At 53.0% G+C, this 19,539-nt stretch overlaps 1 protein-coding gene across 3 annotated transcripts in view; it reads right to left on the bottom strand.

Annotated features, from left to right (window-relative positions):
- Positions 1 to 364: 364 nt before the first annotated feature.
- LOC117350819 (calcium-binding mitochondrial carrier protein SCaMC-3-like) overlaps positions 365 to 19,539 on the bottom strand; it is a 41,819-nt gene continuing 22,644 nt past the window's right edge. For all 3 annotated transcript variants that reach the window (XM_033925456.1, XM_033925455.1, XM_033925457.1), the window contains exons 5-10: positions 18,442 to 18,600; positions 17,234 to 17,386; positions 16,978 to 17,085; positions 13,869 to 14,036; positions 13,415 to 13,565; positions 365 to 11,259 (exon numbers count right to left, since the gene is read on the bottom strand). In XM_033925456.1, the coding sequence (XP_033781347.1) occupies positions 11,075 to 11,259; positions 13,415 to 13,565; positions 13,869 to 14,036; positions 16,978 to 17,085; positions 17,234 to 17,386; positions 18,442 to 18,600 (924 nt within the window). In that variant the 3' untranslated portion in view covers positions 365 to 11,074. The remainder of the gene's footprint in view (positions 11,260 to 13,414; positions 13,566 to 13,868; positions 14,037 to 16,977; positions 17,086 to 17,233; positions 17,387 to 18,441; positions 18,601 to 19,539) is intronic.

The raw sequence follows: 19,539 nt of genomic DNA, 5'->3' as shown, positions 1-19,539 counted from the left end.
CGTATTCCCATCTCTTCTGCAAACCGAAGAGCCCTTGACCTCTTTAGTCTTTCCTCATAACAGGAGTTCCACCCCCTTTATCATCTTGGTCGCTATATCTTTTTTAGAAATATGGCGACCAGAATTGAATGCAGTATAGAAGGTGAGGTCACACCGTGGAGTGGCATTATAATATCCTTGGTCTGATTTACCATCCCTATCCTGACCATTCCTAGCATCCTATTTGCTTTTTTGGCCACCTTTGCGCTCTCTGATTCTAGGAGTTGGGTGTCTGTTTCTGACTCTCATTCTAGGCGTTCCTATTTCTCTTTCCTGTCCAGATTGAAGGGGTCTTTTTTTCTCTCATTCTAGGAGGTCCTAGTTCTCTTTCCTTTTCACGGGGGGGGGGGGGATCTGTTGCTCTGTCTTTCTCATTTTAGCAGACCTTAGTTCTCCTTTTTTCATATTAAAGTGGATGTGTTTGTCTGTTTTCCCCCTTAGAATAAGAGATACATCCCAATCCTGTGACACTTGGGTAGGAGACGAATCCATGCTCTTCTCCTCACCCTGCTAATGTCACACTATTTTTTTGCACCTTAAGCTTCACATTTTTCTTAAATCAGAATCCAGCACCCAATAGACCAAGGCTGTATTAGAAAATCAATCTCACAGTGTCCAGCTCTACGACCCTCCCAAGACTGAAGCCCCTGAAGTAGAGACTCAGGGATGGCACCATGGCTGGTTCCATGTAACATCCAGAGGATAAAACTGTATCACAAGCCCTGCGTATAACACCCTGCTTATCCATCCTCCCCTCCCACCCCCATTAACTGAAGTGAGTGGCACTGTTTCTGACAGCACTTAGAAGAGGTTCAGTACAATAAAAGTGAAAAAAAAACCTTGTTCTCTGCGGGTGGTCACAGGTTCGGGAAAAGCCAAATGTTGATATATACAAGGCCACATTCTGTGTTGAGAAACAGGATCCCTGTTGTGCCTTCCACAGCAATGTGACCAAGACCTTGGTACCCTCAGCACAGTTACACAACAAGATATGGTTGGGGAAAGAGAGGGACTGTGAGACTATGGGTCTGGGGAAAGGGGTCTGGGGGTCTTGGGAAAAGGAGAGAGCCTGTGAGACTAGTAGAGAGACGGGGGTCTGGGGAAAGGGGGAGAGCCTGTGAGACTAGCAGAGAGATGGGGTCTTGGGAAAAGGGAGAGCCTGTGAGAGTAGCAGAGAGATGGGGGTCTTGGGAAAGGGGGAGAGCCTGTGAGACTAGTAGAGAGACGGGGGTCTGGGGAAAGGGGGAGAGCCTGTGAGACTAGCAGAGAGATGGGGTCTTGGGAAAAGGGAGAGCCTGTGAGACTAGTAGAGAGATGGGGTCTTGGGAAAGGGGGAGAGCCTGTGAGACTAGTAGAGAGATGGGGGTCTGGGGAAAGGGGGAGAGCCTGTGAGAGTAGCAGAGAGATGGGGGTCTTGGGAAAAGGGAGAGCCTGTGAGACTAGTAGAGAGACGGGGGTCTGGGGAAAGGGGGAGAGCCTGTGAGACTAGTAGAGATATGGGGGTCTGGGGAAAGGGGGAGAGCCTGTGAGAGTAGCAGAGAGATGGGGGTCTTGGGAAAAGGGAGAGCCTGTGAGACTAGTAGAGAGACGGGGGTCTGGGGAAAGGGGGAGAGCCTGTGAGAGTAGCAGAGAGATGGGGGTCTTGGGAAAGGGGGAGAGCCTGTGAGACTAGTAGAGAGACGGGGGTCTGGGGAAAGGGGGAGAGCCTGTGAGACTAGCAGAGAGATGGGGGTCTGAGGAAAGGGGGAGAGCCTGCAAGACTAGCAGAGAGATGGGGGTCTGAGGAAAGGGGGAGAGCCTGTGAGACTAGCAGAGAGATGGGGGTCTGGGGAAAGGGGGAGAGCCTGTGAGACTAGTAGAGAGACGGGGGTCTTGGGAAAGGGGGAGAGCCTGTGAGACTAGTAGAGAGATGGGGGTCTGGGGAAAGGGGGAGAGCCTGTGAGACTAGTAGAGAGACGGGGTCTTGGGAAAGGGGGAGAGCCTGTGAGACTAGTAGAGAGATGGGGGTCTGGGGAAAGGGGGAGAGCCTGTGAGACTAGCAGAGAGACGGGGCCTGGGGAAAGGGGGAGCCTGCAAGACTAGCAGAGAGACGGGGTCTTGGGAAAAGGGAGAGCCTGTGAGAGTAGCAGAGAGACGGGGGTCTTGGGAAAGGGGGAGAGCCTGTGAGACTAGTAGAGAGATGGGGGTCTGGGAAAAGGGAGAGCCTGTGAGACTAGTAGAGAGATGGGGGTCTGGGGAAAGGGGGAGAGCCTGCAAGACTAGTAGAGAGATGGGGGTCTGGGGAAAGGGGGAGAGCCTGTGAGACTAGCAGAGAGACGGGGTCTTGGGAAAAGGGAGAGCCTGTGAGAGTAGCAGAGAGACGGGGGTCTTGGGAAAGGGGGAGAGCCTGTGAGACTAGTAGAGAGACGGGGGTCTGGGGAAAGGGGGAGAGCCTGTGAGACTAGTAGAGAGATGGGGGTCTGGGGAAAGGGGGAGAGCCTGTGAGACTAGTAGAGAGACGGGGTCTTGGGAAAGGGGGAGAGCCTGTGAGACTAGTAGAGAGATGGGGGTCTGGGGAAAGGGGGAGAGCCTGTGAGACTAGCAGAGAGACGGGGCCTGGGGAAAGGGGGAGCCTGCAAGACTAGCAGAGAGACGGGGTCTTGGGAAAAGGGAGAGCCTGTGAGAGTAGCAGAGAGACGGGGGTCTTGGGAAAGGGGGAGAGCCTGTGAGACTAGTAGAGAGATGGGGGTCTGGGAAAAGGGAGAGCCTGTGAGACTAGTAGAGAGATGGGGGTCTGGGGAAAGGGGGAGAGCCTGCAAGACTAGTAGAGAGATGGGGGTCTGGGGAAAGGGGGAGAGCCTGTGAGACTAGCAGAGAGACGGGGTCTTGGGAAAAGGGAGAGCCTGTGAGAGTAGCAGAGAGACGGGGGTCTTGGGAAAGGGGGGAGAGCCTGTGAGACTAGTAGAGAGACGGGGGTCTGGGGAAAGGGGGAGAGCCTGTGAGACTAGTAGAGAGATGGGGGTCTGGGGAAAGGGGGAGAGCCTGTGAGACTAGTAGAGAGACGGGGTCTTGGGAAAGGGGGAGAGCCTGTGAGACTAGTAGAGAGATGGGGGTCTGGGGAAAGGGGGAGAGCCTGTGAGACTAGCAGAGAGACGGGGCCTGGGGAAAGGGGGAGCCTGCAAGACTAGCAGAGAGACGGGGTCTTGGGAAAAGGGAGAGCCTGTGAGAGTAGCAGAGAGACGGGGGTCTTGGGAAAGGGGGAGAGCCTGTGAGACTAGTAGAGAGATGGGGGTCTGGGAAAAGGGAGAGCCTGTGAGACTAGTAGAGAGATGGGGGTCTGGGGAAAGGGGGAGAGCCTGTGAGACTAGCAGAGAGACGGGGTCTTGGGAAAAGGGAGAGCCTGTGAGAGTAGCAGAGAGACGGGGGTCTTGGGAAAGGGGGAGAGCCTGTGAGACTAGTAGAGAGATGGGGGTCTGGGGAAAGGGGGAGAGCCTGTGAGACTAGCAGAGAGACGGGGCCTGGGGAAAGGGGGAGCCTGCAAGACTAGCAGAGAGATGGGGTCTTGGGAAAGGGGGAGAGCCTGTGAGACTAGCAGAGAGATGGGGGTCTGGGGAAAGGGGGAGAGCCTGTGAGACTAGCAGAGAGATGGGGGTCTGGGGAAAGGGGGAGAGCCTGTGAGACTAGCAGAGAGATGGGGGTCTGGGGAAAGGGGGAGAGCCTGTGAGACTAGCAGAGAGACGGGGCCTGGGGAAAGGGGGAGCCTGCAAGACTAGCAGAGAGACGGGGTCTTGGGAAAAGGGAGAGCCTGTGAGAGTAGCAGAGAGACGGGGGTCTTGGGAAAGGGGGAGAGCCTGTGAGACTAGTAGAGAGATGGGGGTCTGGGAAAAGGGAGAGCCTGTGAGACTAGTAGAGAGATGGGGGTCTGGGGAAAGGGGGAGAGCCTGTGAGACTAGCAGAGAGACGGGGTCTTGGGAAAAGGGAGAGCCTGTGAGAGTAGCAGAGAGACGGGGGTCTTGGGAAAGGGGGAGAGCCTGTGAGACTAGTAGAGAGATGGGGGTCTGGGAAAAGGGAGAGCCTGTGAGACTAGTAGAGAGATGGGGGTCTGGGGAAAGGGGGAGAGCCTGTGAGACTAGCAGAGAGACGGGGTCTTGGGAAAAGGGAGAGCCTGTGAGAGTAGCAGAGAGACGGGGGTCTTGGGAAAGGGGGAGAGCCTGTGAGACTAGTAGAGAGATGGGGTCTTGGGAAAGGGGGAGAGCCTGTGAGACTAGCAGAGAGATGGGGGTCTGGGGAAAGGGGGAGAGCCTGTGAGACTAGCAGAGAGATGGGGGTCTGGGGAAAGGGGGAGAGCCTGTGAGACTAGCAGAGAGACGGGGCCGGGGGAAAGGGGGAGCCTGCAAGACTAGCAGAGAGACGGGGTCTTGGGAAAAGGGAGAGCCTGTGAGAGTAGCAGAGAGACGGGGGTCTTGGGAAAGGGGGAGAGCCTGTGAGACTAGTAGAGAGATGGGGGTCTGGGAAAAGGGAGAGCCTGTGAGACTAGTAGAGAGACGGGGGTCTGGGGAAAGGGGGAGAGCCTGTGAGACTAGCAGAGAGATGGGGTCTTGGGAAAAGGGAGAGCCTGTGAGAGTAGCAGAGAGACGGGGGTCTTGGGAAAGGGGGAGAGCCTGTGAGACTAGTAGAGAGATGGGGGTCTGGGAAAAGGGAGAGCCTGTGAGACTAGTAGAGAGATGGGGGTCTGGGGAAAGGGGGAGAGCCTGTGAGACTAGCAGAGAGACGGGGTCTTGGGAAAAGGGAGAGCCTGTGAGAGTAGCAGAGAGACGGGGGTCTTGGGAAAGGGGGAGAGCCTGTGAGACTAGTAGAGAGATGGGGGTCTGGGGAAAGGGGGAGAGCCTGTGAGACTAGCAGAGAGACGGGGCCTGGGGAAAGGGGGAGCCTGCAAGACTAGCAGAGAGATGGGGTCTTGGGAAAGGGGGAGAGCCTGTGAGACTAGCAGAGAGACGGGGGTCTGGGGAAAGGGGGAGAGCCTGTGAGACTAGCAGAGAGATGGGGGTCTGGGGAAAGGGGGAGAGCCTGTGAGACTAGCAGAGAGATGGGGGTCTGGGGAAAGGGGGAGAGCCTGTGAGACTAGCAGAGAGACGGGGCCTGGGGAAAGGGGGAGCCTGCAAGACTAGCAGAGAGACGGGGTCTTGGGAAAAGGGAGAGCCTGTGAGAGTAGCAGAGAGACGGGGGTCTTGGGAAAGGGGGAGAGCCTGTGAGACTAGTAGAGAGATGGGGGTCTGGGAAAAGGGAGAGCCTGTGAGACTAGTAGAGAGATGGGGGTCTGGGGAAAGGGGGAGAGCCTGTGAGACTAGCAGAGAGACGGGGTCTTGGGAAAAGGGAGAGCCTGTGAGAGTAGCAGAGAGACGGGGGTCTTGGGAAAGGGGGAGAGCCTGTGAGACTAGTAGAGAGATGGGGGTCTGGGAAAAGGGAGAGCCTGTGAGACTAGTAGAGAGATGGGGGTCTGGGGAAAGGGGGAGAGCCTGTGAGACTAGCAGAGAGACGGGGTCTTGGGAAAAGGGAGAGCCTGTGAGAGTAGCAGAGAGACGGGGGTCTTGGGAAAGGGGGAGAGCCTGTGAGACTAGTAGAGAGACGGGGTCTTGGGAAAGGGGGAGAGCCTGTGAGACTAGTAGAGAGATGGGGGTCTGGGGAAAGGGGGAGAGCCTGTGAGACTAGCAGAGAGACGGGGCCTGGGGAAAGGGGGAGCCTGCAAGACTAGCAGAGAGACGGGGTCTTGGGAAAAGGGAGAGCCTGTGAGAGTAGCAGAGAGACGGGGGTCTTGGGAAAGGGGGAGAGCCTGTGAGACTAGTAGAGAGATGGGGGTCTGGGAAAAGGGAGAGCCTGTGAGACTAGTAGAGAGATGGGGGTCTGGGGAAAGGGGGAGAGCCTGTGAGACTAGCAGAGAGACGGGGTCTTGGGAAAAGGGAGAGCCTGTGAGAGTAGCAGAGAGACGGGGGTCTTGGGAAAGGGGGAGAGCCTGTGAGACTAGTAGAGAGATGGGGGTCTGGGGAAAGGGGGAGAGCCTGTGAGACTAGCAGAGAGACGGGGCCTGGGGAAAGGGGGAGCCTGCAAGACTAGCAGAGAGATGGGGTCTTGGGAAAGGGGGAGAGCCTGTGAGACTAGCAGAGAGACGGGGGTCTGGGGAAAGGGGGAGAGCCTGTGAGACTAGCAGAGAGATGGGGGTCTGGGGAAAGGGGGAGAGCCTGTGAGACTAGCAGAGAGATGGGGGTCTGGGGAAAGGGGGAGAGCCTGTGAGACTAGCAGAGAGACGGGGCCTGGGGAAAGGGGGAGCCTGCAAGACTAGCAGAGAGACGGGGTCTTGGGAAAAGGGAGAGCCTGTGAGAGTAGCAGAGAGAGGGGGGTCTTGGGAAAGGGGGAGAGCCTGTGAGACTAGTAGAGAGATGGGGGTCTGGGAAAAGGGAGAGCCTGTGAGACTAGTAGAGAGATGGGGGTCTGGGGAAAGGGGGAGAGCCTGTGAGACTAGCAGAGAGACGGGGTCTTGGGAAAAGGGAGAGCCTGTGAGAGTAGCAGAGAGACGGGGGTCTTGGGAAAGGGGGAGAGCCTGTGAGACTAGTAGAGAGATGGGGGTCTGGGAAAAGGGAGAGCCTGTGAGACTAGTAGAGAGATGGGGGTCTGGGGAAAGGGGGAGAGCCTGTGAGACTAGCAGAGAGACGGGGTCTTGGGAAAAGGGAGAGCCTGTGAGAGTAGCAGAGAGACGGGGGTCTTGGGAAAGGGGGAGAGCCTGTGAGACTAGTAGAGAGATGGGGTCTTGGGAAAGGGGGAGAGCCTGTGAGACTAGCAGAGAGATGGGGGTCTGGGGAAAGGGGGAGAGCCTGTGAGACTAGCAGAGAGATGGGGGTCTGGGGAAAGGGGGAGAGCCTGTGAGACTAGCAGAGAGACGGGGCCTGGGGAAAGGGGGAGCCTGCAAGACTAGCAGAGAGACGGGGTCTTGGGAAAAGGGAGAGCCTGTGAGAGTAGCAGAGAGACGGGGGTCTTGGGAAAGGGGGAGAGCCTGTGAGACTAGTAGAGAGATGGGGGTCTGGGAAAAGGGAGAGCCTGTGAGACTAGTAGAGAGATGGGGGTCTGGGGAAAGGGGGAGAGCCTGTGAGACTAGCAGAGAGATGGGGTCTTGGGAAAAGGGAGAGCCTGTGAGAGTAGCAGAGAGACGGGGGTCTTGGGAAAGGGGGAGAGCCTGTGAGACTAGTAGAGAGATGGGGGTCTGGGAAAAGGGAGAGCCTGTGAGACTAGTAGAGAGATGGGGGTCTGGGGAAAGGGGGAGAGCCTGTGAGAGTAGCAGAGAGACGGGGTCTTGGGAAAAGGGAGAGCCTGTGAGAGTAGCAGAGAGACGGGGGTCTTGGGAAAGGGGGAGAGCCTGTGAGACTAGCAGAGAGATGGGGGTCTGGGGAAAGGGGGAGAGCCTGTGAGACTAGCAGAGAGACGGGGCCTGGGGAAAGGGGGAGCCTGCAAGACTAGCAGAGAGATGGGGTCTTGGGAAAGGGGGAGAGCCTGTGAGACTAGCAGAGAGATGGGGGTCTGGGGAAAGGGGGAGAGCCTGTGAGACTAGCAGAGAGATGGGGGTCTGGGGAAAGGGGGAGAGCCTGTGAGACTAGCAGAGAGAGGGGGGTCTGGGGAAAGGGGGAGAGCCTGTGAGACTAGCAGAGAGACGGGGCCTGGGGAAAGGGGGAGCCTGCAAGACTAGCAGAGAGACGGGGTCTTGGGAAAAGGGAGAGCCTGTGAGAGTAGCAGAGAGACGGGGGTCTTGGGAAAGGGGGAGAGCCTGTGAGACTAGTAGAGAGATGGGGGTCTGGGAAAAGGGAGAGCCTGTGAGACTAGTAGAGAGATGGGGGTCTGGGGAAAGGGGGAGAGCCTGTGAGACTAGCAGAGAGACGGGGTCTTGGGAAAAGGGAGAGCCTGTGAGAGTAGCAGAGAGACGGGGGTCTTGGGAAAGGGGGAGAGCCTGTGAGACTAGTAGAGAGATGGGGGTCTGGGGAAAGGGAGAGCCTGTGAGACTAGTAGAGAGATGGGGGTCTGGGGAAAGGGGGAGAGCCTGTGAGACTAGCAGAGAGACGGGGTCTTGGGAAAAGGGAGAGCCTGTGAGAGTAGCAGAGAGACGGGGGTCTTGGGAAAGGGGGAGAGCCTGTGAGACTAGTAGAGAGATGGGGTCTTGGGAAAGGGGGAGAGCCTGTGAGACTAGCAGAGAGATGGGGGTCTGGGGAAAGGGGGAGAGCCTGTGAGACTAGCAGAGAGATGGGGGTCTGGGGAAAGGGGGAGAGCCTGTGAGACTAGCAGAGAGACGGGGCCTGGGGAAAGGGGGAGCCTGCAAGACTAGCAGAGAGACGGGGTCTTGGGAAAAGGGAGAGCCTGTGAGAGTAGCAGAGAGACGGGGGTCTTGGGAAAGGGGGAGAGCCTGTGAGACTAGTAGAGAGATGGGGGTCTGGGAAAAGGGAGAGCCTGTGAGACTAGTAGAGAGATGGGGGTCTGGGGAAAGGGGGAGAGCCTGTGAGACTAGCAGAGAGACGGGGTCTTGGGAAAAGGGAGAGCCTGTGAGAGTAGCAGAGAGACGGGGGTCTTGGGAAAGGGGGAGAGCCTGTGAGACTAGTAGAGAGATGGGGGTCTGGGGAAAGGGGGAGAGCCTGTGAGACTAGCAGAGAGACGGGGCCTGGGGAAAGGGGGAGCCTGCAAGACTAGCAGAGAGATGGGGTCTTGGGAAAGGGGGAGAGCCTGTGAGACTAGCAGAGAGATGGGGGTCTGGGGAAAGGGGGAGAGCCTGTGAGACTAGCAGAGAGATGGGGGTCTGGGGAAAGGGGGAGAGCCTGTGAGACTAGCAGAGAGACGGGGCCTGGGGAAAGGGGGAGCCTGCAAGACTAGCAGAGAGACGGGGTCTTGGGAAAGGGGGAGAGCCTGTGAGACTAGCAGAGAGATGGGGTCTTGGGAAAGGGGGAGAGCCTGTGAGACTAGCAGAGAGATGGGGGTCTGGGGAAAGGGGGAGAGCCTGTGAGACTAGTAGAGAGATGGGGGTCTGGGGAAAGGGGGAGAGCCTGTGAGACTAGCAGAGAGATGGGGGTCTGGGGAAAGGGGGAGAGCCTGTGAGACTAGCAGAGAGACGGGGTCTTGGGAAAGGGGGAGATCCTGTGAGACTAGTAGAGAGACGGGGGTCTGGGGAAAGGGGGAGAGCCTGTGAGACTAGCAGAGAGATGGGGGTCTGGGGAAAGGGGGAGAGCCTGTGAGACTAGCAGAGAGATGGGGGTCTGGGGAAAGGGGGAGAGCCTGTGAGACTAACAGAGAGATGGGGGTCTGAGGAAAAAGTGTGAGAGGGAAAAATGTAGTGCATCAAAGTGGTTTACCTATCACAAGCAGGTACTTTCTCTGTCACAAGTGGGCTCGCAATCTTAAGTTTTTATACCTGGGGCAGTGGAGGGTTACATGACTTATCCAGGGTCAGCATCACAGGACGGGTATCGGTTCCCCCTTGTCTGTAAGAAGTTTCAGCTCTTGTTCTAAGGATTCCCTATTGTCAGTGAAGTGTGGAAGAAGAGACAGGGGCAGGGAGTGAGAGTGAGCAAGTTCATTTCCAGTGGCAGGAACAGCGAAGTGCAAAGTGTGGGCAAACCTGGAGAACAGAGAGGCAGAGGCTGCAGTGGGATCGTGGCTCTCCTCTCTTTTACCCACTTCCTGGCAGGGAACCTCCTTCCAGTGACAACTGACTCAGCTGCCCTAGGAGTCAGTCAGCCTCTCCCCCACCCGTGCACCAGGAGCCCTTCTGCCCATCATGTTGGGGAGACAGACAAGCAGGGCAGTACAGGAAAAGAGAGGCACAGACCCTAAGGAGGGAGCACGTTTTCTAAGACTCAAGTGCTTTTGTGTAGGGAGTGGGTAAAACAAATGACCATTTTAAAACTATTGCCAAGGACAGGAAAGGATGAGGGGCTGGAGGTGGAGTGAGAGGGGGGGAGGTAAGCAGATGTCCGTGGAAACCTGGGCATGTCCTCTTTTTAGAGGACTGTCCGAGTGCCCAGATGGGCTTCCAAAACCGGTTTGGGGCCATTTGGCATGCACGGATGGCAACGCAATAACTTTGCACGCATATGTGTGCATGATGTCAACACGTTGCATCCACGCATGCTCAGAAGCCCTGCAGACGCAGCCCCGAGCTCAGGGAAAAGAGACGAGGATTGTGTGGAGGACGGGCTGGGGCAGGCCACACGTCTGCTTTTTTTTTTTTTTTTTTAATGAAGACATCTGGGAACCCAATTGGGGGGGTGACAAATGCTGCACCCGTCCTTCCCATCAGATTTGACCTAAAGTTCTGGAGCCTCCTTTCATAGTAATCCCTTCTCCTGCCATTGAGCTGGTCCTGTAGGTGTCCCGAGGGCGAGGGAGGGAGAAATTCAGACTGAGCAAAAATAGCAATACAGGCAAACACATTACTTGTGGTTCCACACTGGCGCTGGCGTACTGCATGCATGTGTGTTCCAAGTGTGAGGTAGCAGGTTATACAATCTCAGATAAAACATTATACAAACTTAAATACAAATGATGCTTCTAAATGCCCACGCCTTGGACAGCCGTTGCCAGGCCAGAGCTCGCCATTCTGAGCTGGTACAGCCGCTGCCAGTCCAGTGAGGCTGCTCCACCTCTTGCAGATGGCACTGTGCAAGTAGGAAATAGGACCGTAGAGGAGAAAAAAAATATCCCAAAGATGGCCAGAAGCTCAGGCGAGGGAACAGACGTGGAGGCCTGAGCAGCAAATGCACGGACAGCTTCACAAAGAAGTTTGTACTGTCCCTTCCCAGTGAGCCCACCTGCTGTGTCTGCTGAAGCTACAGATGGGTAACAGAAGACGCCTGTTTCCTCTGTTCTTTTCAAGAGCCACCTCCATTAACAAACAGATGGGCACGATTACACACGTCTCCCTAACAGTGCTATCCATCAGAGCTGGGGAAGGGAGCCAGATGCGTAGGGTGAAAGGCAGGCCCTGGCACATGAGTCTCTCGCGGGCCACCCTATGCCTCCTCTTGAAGTCTCATCTGGAAGATACTCCCAGAGCCACTTTCATGTTCTCGTAGACCACGTAGCTGATGCTGACAGCAGGAATCACCTTCATGAAGTTGGGAGCAATGCCTCGATACAGTCCAAAAACCCCCTCCTGAGACAAGATGTGTTTGAACAGTCCCAGCATGGAGAGCTGAGGGGCTCCTGCAATGGAGGCTGCAGAGGGGAAGAGATGGGGCACAGTCAGATTCAGACCCACAGCCAAGTTTCTCAGTCTCATCACAGACATTTGGTGGCATAGGAAGCCCACTGCCTGCCCTGGCAGCGTAACCATCAGGTGCGACTAGGCATTCGCCTGGGGGGAGGCGGCGAACAGCAGCTGCAGTCAAAGCACAATTATAGATCCTAACAGCTACAAATGTACTGAGGGGTGGACAATTTCTAAATAACCCTTTATCTAGATAAATGACTAGATATGAAGAGTGGAGGAGCAACCAGTGCTTAGAGCAGGGATGTCAAAGTCCCTCCTCGAGGTTCCCCAATGAATATGCATGAGATCTATTTGCATGCACTGCTTTCATTGTATGCTAATAGATCTCATGCATATTCATTGGGGAACCTCGAGGAGGGACTTTGACCCCCCCTGGCTTAGAGAACCAGGGAAGCCAGCGGTCAAATCCCACTGTGGTAGGGTTGTCAGATTTCCACCCCCTTGCGACCCTCCCCGAGATCAGGACTGCGTCTGGAGGGCGTCTGTGCGTGCGATGATGAGCTTCTGCATGATATTGCGTCAAAGTCCACGCACGCACAGACGCGGCCCAGAGGATGGAGACTTCCAAAAGCCAGACAAACTGCTGGGTTTTGGAAATCCCTTCAGGTACCCAGACCGTCTGGTAACCCTGCACTGCGGCTCCTTCTGACTTTACTCTCCATTGGCTCAGGTACAAACATAGGCCTAGATTCACTAAGCCCCCCCATCTTACCTGACCTGTGGGCGATCCAAGGCAGGCTGACCGATGCAAGTGGGGGGCGGCGATCGGAGACACGCTTCTCACCGACAACACGGATTGCTGGAGAGCGATCCCAATGCATGCGCAGATCATCTACTTTGCCTGTGGATGGTCTGTGCATGCGTTTGCTGTCCATTTTGTTCTTTTTTACTCACCCCAACTCCTGCTCTCTGCTGCTCTTCCCTGCAGTGCGAGCCCGTGGTTTTAACCCGCTCACGCTGCAGGGAAGGGAGCAAGCAGGAGCAGAGAGCTAAATGGAGCAGGGCTTCTGGGATTTCAGGTCCTCAGCAGTCGCTTGTTTTTTAGTGAATCGCTGTCTGCCTACATTTGCATGCCGTTCCCCCTCATTTGCATGCACGGATCGGGTCGGGACACGATCAGTGTCCTTAGTGAATCTAGCCCTTAGATTTTAAGTCCTCAGGGTCAGGGAAATACCTGAATGTAATTTCCTTGAGCTAGTACTCGGAAAGAAAGGTGGAGGCTAAATCTGAAGAGAAGAAAATCCATATTACGCCACCGAGTATCACTGACTGGTCCAGGAGAGTGCTGGTTATTTTTGGGGGGGGGAGCTGCATTGGAATGATCATAGTTCTTGAGTTTAATTATTAAAATCTTGGGGTGAGGGTTGGCTAAGGGCCTGAAAGTTAATTGTGGGAAAGGAGTTGGGGGGGGGGGCATGATAATCAGGCTGAAGGATCAGCGAGGGTGTCCTGTCTCCTTGCACCAGTCCTGAGAGAGCCCTGCCTGTTACTTAGGAGAGATACACTGTCCCTCCCTCAGCATGAAAGTCGATGGGTTCCTTTTACCGCATGCGCTAGACGCTAATGCCTCCTTTGAGCTGGCGTTAGTTTTGGGCGCATAGCGCACGCTAAAAACGCTAACGCACCTTAGTGAAAGGAGCCCTATGTGTGGAACTGAGGGTGCCCAGCCTTTCTCTCTCCCCAGCAAACAGAAAGTCTGTGCATGGAACAGGAGGGATTGGCAATTTAATATCCTGCTGTAATCATAAGAAGATACTAGGACAGGCCAAAGGTCCATCAAGCCCAGAATCCTGTTTCCAACCTAGATCCCTAGTAGCAAAACAGTGGCTTTCCCCAAGCCCTCTCAATAATGGCCTGTGAACTTCCATTTTAGGAATTTCTCCAAACCTTTTTTAAACCTCGCTTAGCTAATAATTTCTCCAGTCAGGATGCTAAATTGCAATTCTCAGCCGACATGCACAACTTATCCAGCTGTGTCTAAATGGAGGGCAGTTCCAGAACTGTGCGAGTCCCCTCTTGAGTGGACGTTGAGTAGCTTAGGGGCTGCTCTCTCTCACTGGATCCTGTAATCTCACCTCCCTCCACCAGGAGATGTCTCACCTTGCGCTTGCATGCGAGTGCGCACCAGTGCCAATGGGTAACTGGCTATCTGACCACAGGTGCTGGAGACTGTCCCACACGCCAAGAGGACCAAGACGCCTGGATCGGCCGTGTTTCTGCTATAATTCTGTAGCCATGTGTTCTTCAGAGTCTGTAGAGAGGCAAAAGAGAAGGAAGATATTTAAAGATAGAAAGAAAGAAGGGGTGGGATGGCAGCAGCAGGGTGAGGGTGGGAGGGGAGAGGCAGAGGCAGCCCAAGGTCTTCCTAAGCAGGGAGGGGGTTGGAGTTATGAATGCAGCCCTCTGGTGCCTCTGGGGGGGGTGTAGGGGAGCAGCACTTCCTGGTTCACAATAACAGTATTTCTGAAGATTTATTAACCATCATTATGAAGCGATTCCATCATACTAACAGCAAAATGATCCAATGTCATCATAGAAGTAGGCAAATACAGACCTCATAGACTGCCAGATCGATGCCAGCGTAGGGGACGATTCCTAGCAGATTGGGCAGGTAACCCTTGGAGAATGCACGAACACCTTCCTTCTTCAGGATCTGCCTGGCACAGTCCACCATGCCCAAGTACTGACCAGTCCTGCGCAGGGCCAGCCGCGTCTTCAAGACCTGAACACAGATTCTTTTGCTTACTTCGGTTGCATTTCATTAGTTGCTTCGCCAGAAACACATGAAGTGAGAGACCCACTCAATGCAAGACCATATCCCCCTGACCCCAAATCTGCTATTGGCGCTCTTCCCTAGGGCAAAGCTGACCCCCACCCCACAGCATTAATATCCGAGTAGGAATTGTGCTCAGTCTTTGTGTATGATTGTAAATGGGTCGTCATGTAGCAGGGGCAGAGCCAGACACCCAATTTTGGGTGGGTCTGGACCCAAGTTCAGTGGGCGGAAGAACCCTGCGATCCAGTCTCTCAAGCTCCGCCCCCTGCTGTTGCCTCCGCCAGTTCAGACCTTCACCAGCAGCGTGACTGATAACACACTGCTTGCGCTGGCCCCCACAGCTTTCCTTCTGACATACTCTGCCTATGTGGAAACAGGAAGTTACGTCGGAAAGAAGGCTGTGGGGGCCACGGCGAAGGCTTGAGGATCTCCACCAGGCCCACCCATGGCTACACCACTTGTGTAGATCTATGATTACAGTACAGTAGATCGGTACTAAAGAAAAGTTGATGTTCCATTGCTCTCTAAGGGATTTTATAGACCTGCACCAGTTGAGGTGAGAACCGAAAGGAGAACCTGATTAGTTGCGTTTGTATTTTCACCATTTAAATGATCCGTTGGGGGGGGCCAAAATGCGTATATTTCCTGATATGGAGAAAGGAGTTGTTGGCATTAAGGCCTTGAATCCTTGCCTGGGGTGGAACTTTCCTGTAAAATGTTTTATTTCCTATTTTTTGAACCCAAACAGCTGTTAGAGTTTATTGAATCAAGAGGAGGAGGAGCATCCAGAGCAAATAATGTGTCGTTTGCTCTACTGGCTGTAGGTCATGCAGAATATTGCCGCTTTCTTATTCTTGTCTAATTTTTCATTTGAATTTTTATTTTCTGTTGATCTTCTCAAAATATTGTGGACTAAATATCTAAATAATTTGCTTTTCCTGTTTTTAGGTGTTTCTATTATGTTTAATTGATCCATTCAAGTTGTAATTATTCTGCTCGATTGTAATAAGAAAGTTGTTATAAATAAAAAAAATTTTTTAAAAGATTTCCACGGTAGCTCAGCACAGATGTGGTCCTGCCTGAAATACTGATTGTGTCTTCAGGGGACAGATGTGCTGTTGGTTGTGTTAGACCCTTAGTGTTGCTTTCGAGGCCATCGACCGTGACCTGGCGTCGCGTCGGTTGTGAAGGGGGCTGGGGGTGAGCATTGCGGACAAGGTTGTCATCAGTTTGAGAATGGCGGCTCAAATGCCACCGAGGCTCCTTGTGACTTGAACAAAGCCACTTAGCCTTCCATGGCCTCGAGTACAGACGTCGTCTGTCAGTCCTCCAGGGACAGGAAATACCTGAATGTAACTCACTGCGGGAAAAAAAGGCCTGAGACAAATGCAGAATCCAAATAATTAAATGCATTTTTATTTGTGAGAACTCGGGCGATGCTAGTAGGTGGCAGGTTATCAGGTTACCCAGTTACATGGGCAATCCTGCAGGGGGCGACACTGTCACCCCTTCCCCCTATTTTTCATCGTGTCTATTATCAGCGGGATGATATTTAGGATAGTTGGGTATTAAGCATTTTATTTTTGCTGATGACATCCATATTTTCATACTTTAAGCTAAAGATAAGGGAGGGGGATAGAAATGCTCTCAAGATGGTGCTGAATCTGCAGAAAACAGATATTGTGGGTAGAAAAATCCTCTGGCGATGTAGAGCATCCCTTAGTTTTGGGAAAGGGACTTTGGTGTGCAGCTTGACGGTTCTTTGACATTAAAGAATCCGATATCTGCAGCGGTGCCTCGTTTTAATCAATTCTGTTCTGTGGGTTTGAGGAATGCCTGCGGCTACTTCCTGTCTTAATTATTGCAATGTTCGTTACTTGGGATTACTAGAAGACGGCTGCGAATTCGAGAACATGCTGGCTCCATGTTTGTTTATTTAGTCAAAGGTTCTTGATGTACCGCGCAGTATGACCTGAATCGGCTTCAAGGCTGTTTAGTAAAATAACATTGCGTGGTTAGGGGGAGGGAGGAGATATATCAAGAAGTGCTTGAAGTTACCTGTTATTTCCTTTGTTTATACTTTTTTGTGCATTTAATTCTTAAAATGGTGGACAGTGTGAATCATAAATGTTTATTCATAAATTAGTAAACAAATTTAGCCCATCCAAACATACCCCCTTCCTTTACAAAGCCACAGTGTTTTTAGCGCTGGCTGCGGCAGTAACAACTTGAACGCTCATAAGAATTCTATGCGTGTCAGAGCTAAAAACACTAGCGCGGCTTTGTAACGGAGGAGGCGAGGATAGATCTCAGGGTGAGTCACAATTTTAACATCCATAAATTAATACAAGCAGCAAAGTGACATTCGACATAATCAATCTTAAACCGCCGTCAAATTCAAGAATGAAATAAAATTAACGCTTCCAGAGCCCCCTTAAATGTCTCTTAAACCCAGCCAAAGCACCAGTGGGAGTTCATTCAACAGGGCGGCTTTTCAACAGAAAAAGCCACAGTCCGCATATCTGGCATCCGTGCAATCTTCAGACCAGGAACTAGCAATAGACTGTCATCTAGACAAGTTATTTCATGTGACTGCTTAGTCCCTGTCCCATTTCAACCTTCGTCAGATCAGAAGTTGGGAATGAAACGGGGGGAAATTTCTCCCTGTCCCTGCAGGAACTCAATTTCCCTGTCCGGTCCCTGTGAGTTTTCTCGCTATCGCTGTCCCTGCTCCATTCCTGTAAGCTCTGCCTTAACCGCACTTGTGCAGATGAGGATGGAGCTTGCAGGAAAAGAACTCGCGGGGATGGGAAAATGAGTTCTCATAGGGAAGAGGAAAAATTTGTCCCCACGTCATTCTGGTACTAAACACGAAACCTTGACTCACCTCCATGGGGTAGATGATTGTCTGAGCTGTAGCCCCAGCCAGAGACCCAGCAATGAACCTCTCCTGCACACGCAGCGTCTCCTGCTGGCCCCGAATCAGACGCTTGATCTGAAATAAGAAACTACAGATGCAACCAGGGATTGCAACCACGCTTTCAGTTCATGGACTTCATATAGCTGAGAAGCTCACATGTACCGTGGAGGATATGTGAGTGTGTGGGTTTGAGAGAGAGGACTGGTGGCATGCCACAACACACCTGCTCATAGGCCATGAATTTTATGGCAGATTCAGGTGCTATCTTCAAAACGTTGATCCCGTTCCCACGCCACAGCGAGCAGACTCCGCCCTCCTGGATCATTCCCCTGAGCCCACTCAGCACATTCATATGGTTGTCTTTGGAAGCATGTACCTAAGCAGGAAAGAAAGCCCAAAGAGTTAGACGAGATATGTACACGGATTCTTTGTAAACAGGAGCTGAACCTGTTGGTGAACTGTGTGTTGGGGCATTAACTTTCTGTGCTTTTACCTGTTATGAAGTGGAATTCCTTTCTGCCTTTATTATTTAACTAGTCTTTAAGCCCATTACATTAACGTGTGCTAGAATAGATGTGTGTGTCTATCTTTCTTTTTTTCTTTCTCTCCTTTGCCACTTTCTGTCTGTCTGTCTTTCTGTCTCTCTCTTTCCTCAGCTGTCCACCACCAACCCTTGCCTGCTCCCCCTGTCCAGCAGTAGCCATTCTCCCTTCCTTTTACCTCCCCCGTGTCCAGCAGCATCCCTTCCCTGTTCACCCTATCCAGCAGCAGCTCTTCTCCCTTCGTTTACCTCCTGCCTGTCCAGCAGCACCTCTTCCCAGCTTACCCTGTCCAGCAGTAGGCCTTCTCCCTTTTACCTCCCCCCTGTCCAGCAGTAGCTCTTGCCTGCTCCCCCTGTCCATCAGTAGCCCTTCTCCCTTCCTTTTACCTCCCCTTTGTCCAGCAGCACCTTTTACCTGATCCCCCTGTCCATCAGTAGGTCTTCTCCTTTCACTGCTCCCCCCTGTCCAGCATCCGCTAGCCCTAGCAGCCTCGGGGCTTTTGCTAGGCTGGCCTACCTCGCATTATTGAAGTGGGCCGGCCTAGCAAATGGCCCGCGGCTGCTGTGTTTGCTGGTCCGGGGGTGAGAAGAGGTGTCCCGGCAGCACAGGAATCAAACCGCCGAAGCAAGCCGCCCCATGCGCCGGAAATCAAATTCGGCATGGAGGCAGACAGTAAGGCAGCAGGGATCACAAAATCCTCAGTGCGCATACGCGCTTAGGGTTTTATTATAGAGAATAATGTACCCCACCCAGATGGATCTAGTATCCTTAGGCGGGTAATCATGTTAAGAAACCTGAACCTGAAGAGTGTGAGGGACCCACCAGACAGGCGACATGCGTGCAAGGGGCAAAGAACTGCATTGCAGGCAGAAGGCAGGGAAAGACTTACCTGCATGAAAACCTTGAGTCGATCCAGTGGGGCTGTACCAGTTCTGGAGACGGCTCCTGCCACCCCACCTGCAATCAGCTGCTTCCACCAGAACCCCGTCCTCTTCTCCTCCTCTGAGAATTCATCTGGCACCGTCAGACCCTCCCCAATATCCAGAACCTGGGGAAATCGTCAAACAGCACACCGTAATTAGTTCAGTGAGAAGCAGAACATGGGTAAGGACACTGTATTGAGAGAGTGGCAGAAGCTCGGGGGGTTCCATAACTACAAATTAAAAATGAGACTATTCCAGGCCGCCTGATTTGTTACATAGAGGAGAGGAGAAGGAACCAAGACAGAGATGGGTTTTTTTAACGCTCTACTGCCATTCTAATCTTATACAGTATAATCAACACAGTTTACACAATGGTCTGTCATATAAAATACTTAATCTTACAGAGCATTGTTACGTTCATTAATTACAATACAGTTAACAAACTACATTTCTATTTAAGCCATATTCGTATCATTCCCAGCACACGGACTGCTTCTCACACACTTTCTTAACTTGCACTCTTGTTTAGGAAGAGACACGAAGGGACAGGGCAGGTCTGAGAAGGGCAATATTCTGTGGGGGGAGGTGCAGGTTTGGGATTACCTGCAACTCTTCTGGGTATAACCAAATTTGGTCATCCTTGACCAAAGAGTTAGAGTGCATAAAAAATAAAATAGAACTGAATGAGATCGTGGTTCCTGTCTGGAGCCACATGTGGCAGCGGGAAAAGGCACTTCCTAGCAGCCGGCACATTCCTTGAAACCAGGACATTGCAGCATAGAGCACCGGCACAATAGATCAGTCAGGAGACATCACCAGAAAGTGTCCTGCTGTCTCCAGAGAAGTCATCTCACTTGTCCAGTGTGTGTGAGCCTAGTGATGTAATGAAAATGCTCAGTGATTTCATAATGTGGCACCAGAACTTAGGTTATGATGATGTCTTCAGGGTTTTCAGCAAACATCTGGTCTGCTCCTCAGGGGTAGAGCTACCATTGAGCAGAAAGGAAGTAAAGGTCTAATTTGCTCCTCAGGGGTGGAGGTATTATTGAGCAGAAAGGAAGAAA

This window comes from Geotrypetes seraphini, chromosome 16, assembly GCF_902459505.1.
Source record: "Geotrypetes seraphini chromosome 16, aGeoSer1.1, whole genome shotgun sequence".
In the NCBI taxonomy this organism is placed as follows: domain Eukaryota; kingdom Metazoa; phylum Chordata; class Amphibia; order Gymnophiona; family Dermophiidae; genus Geotrypetes; species Geotrypetes seraphini.
Note: the sequence above shows the minus strand (reverse complement) of the source record. Positions and strands in the feature narration are given on the sequence as shown.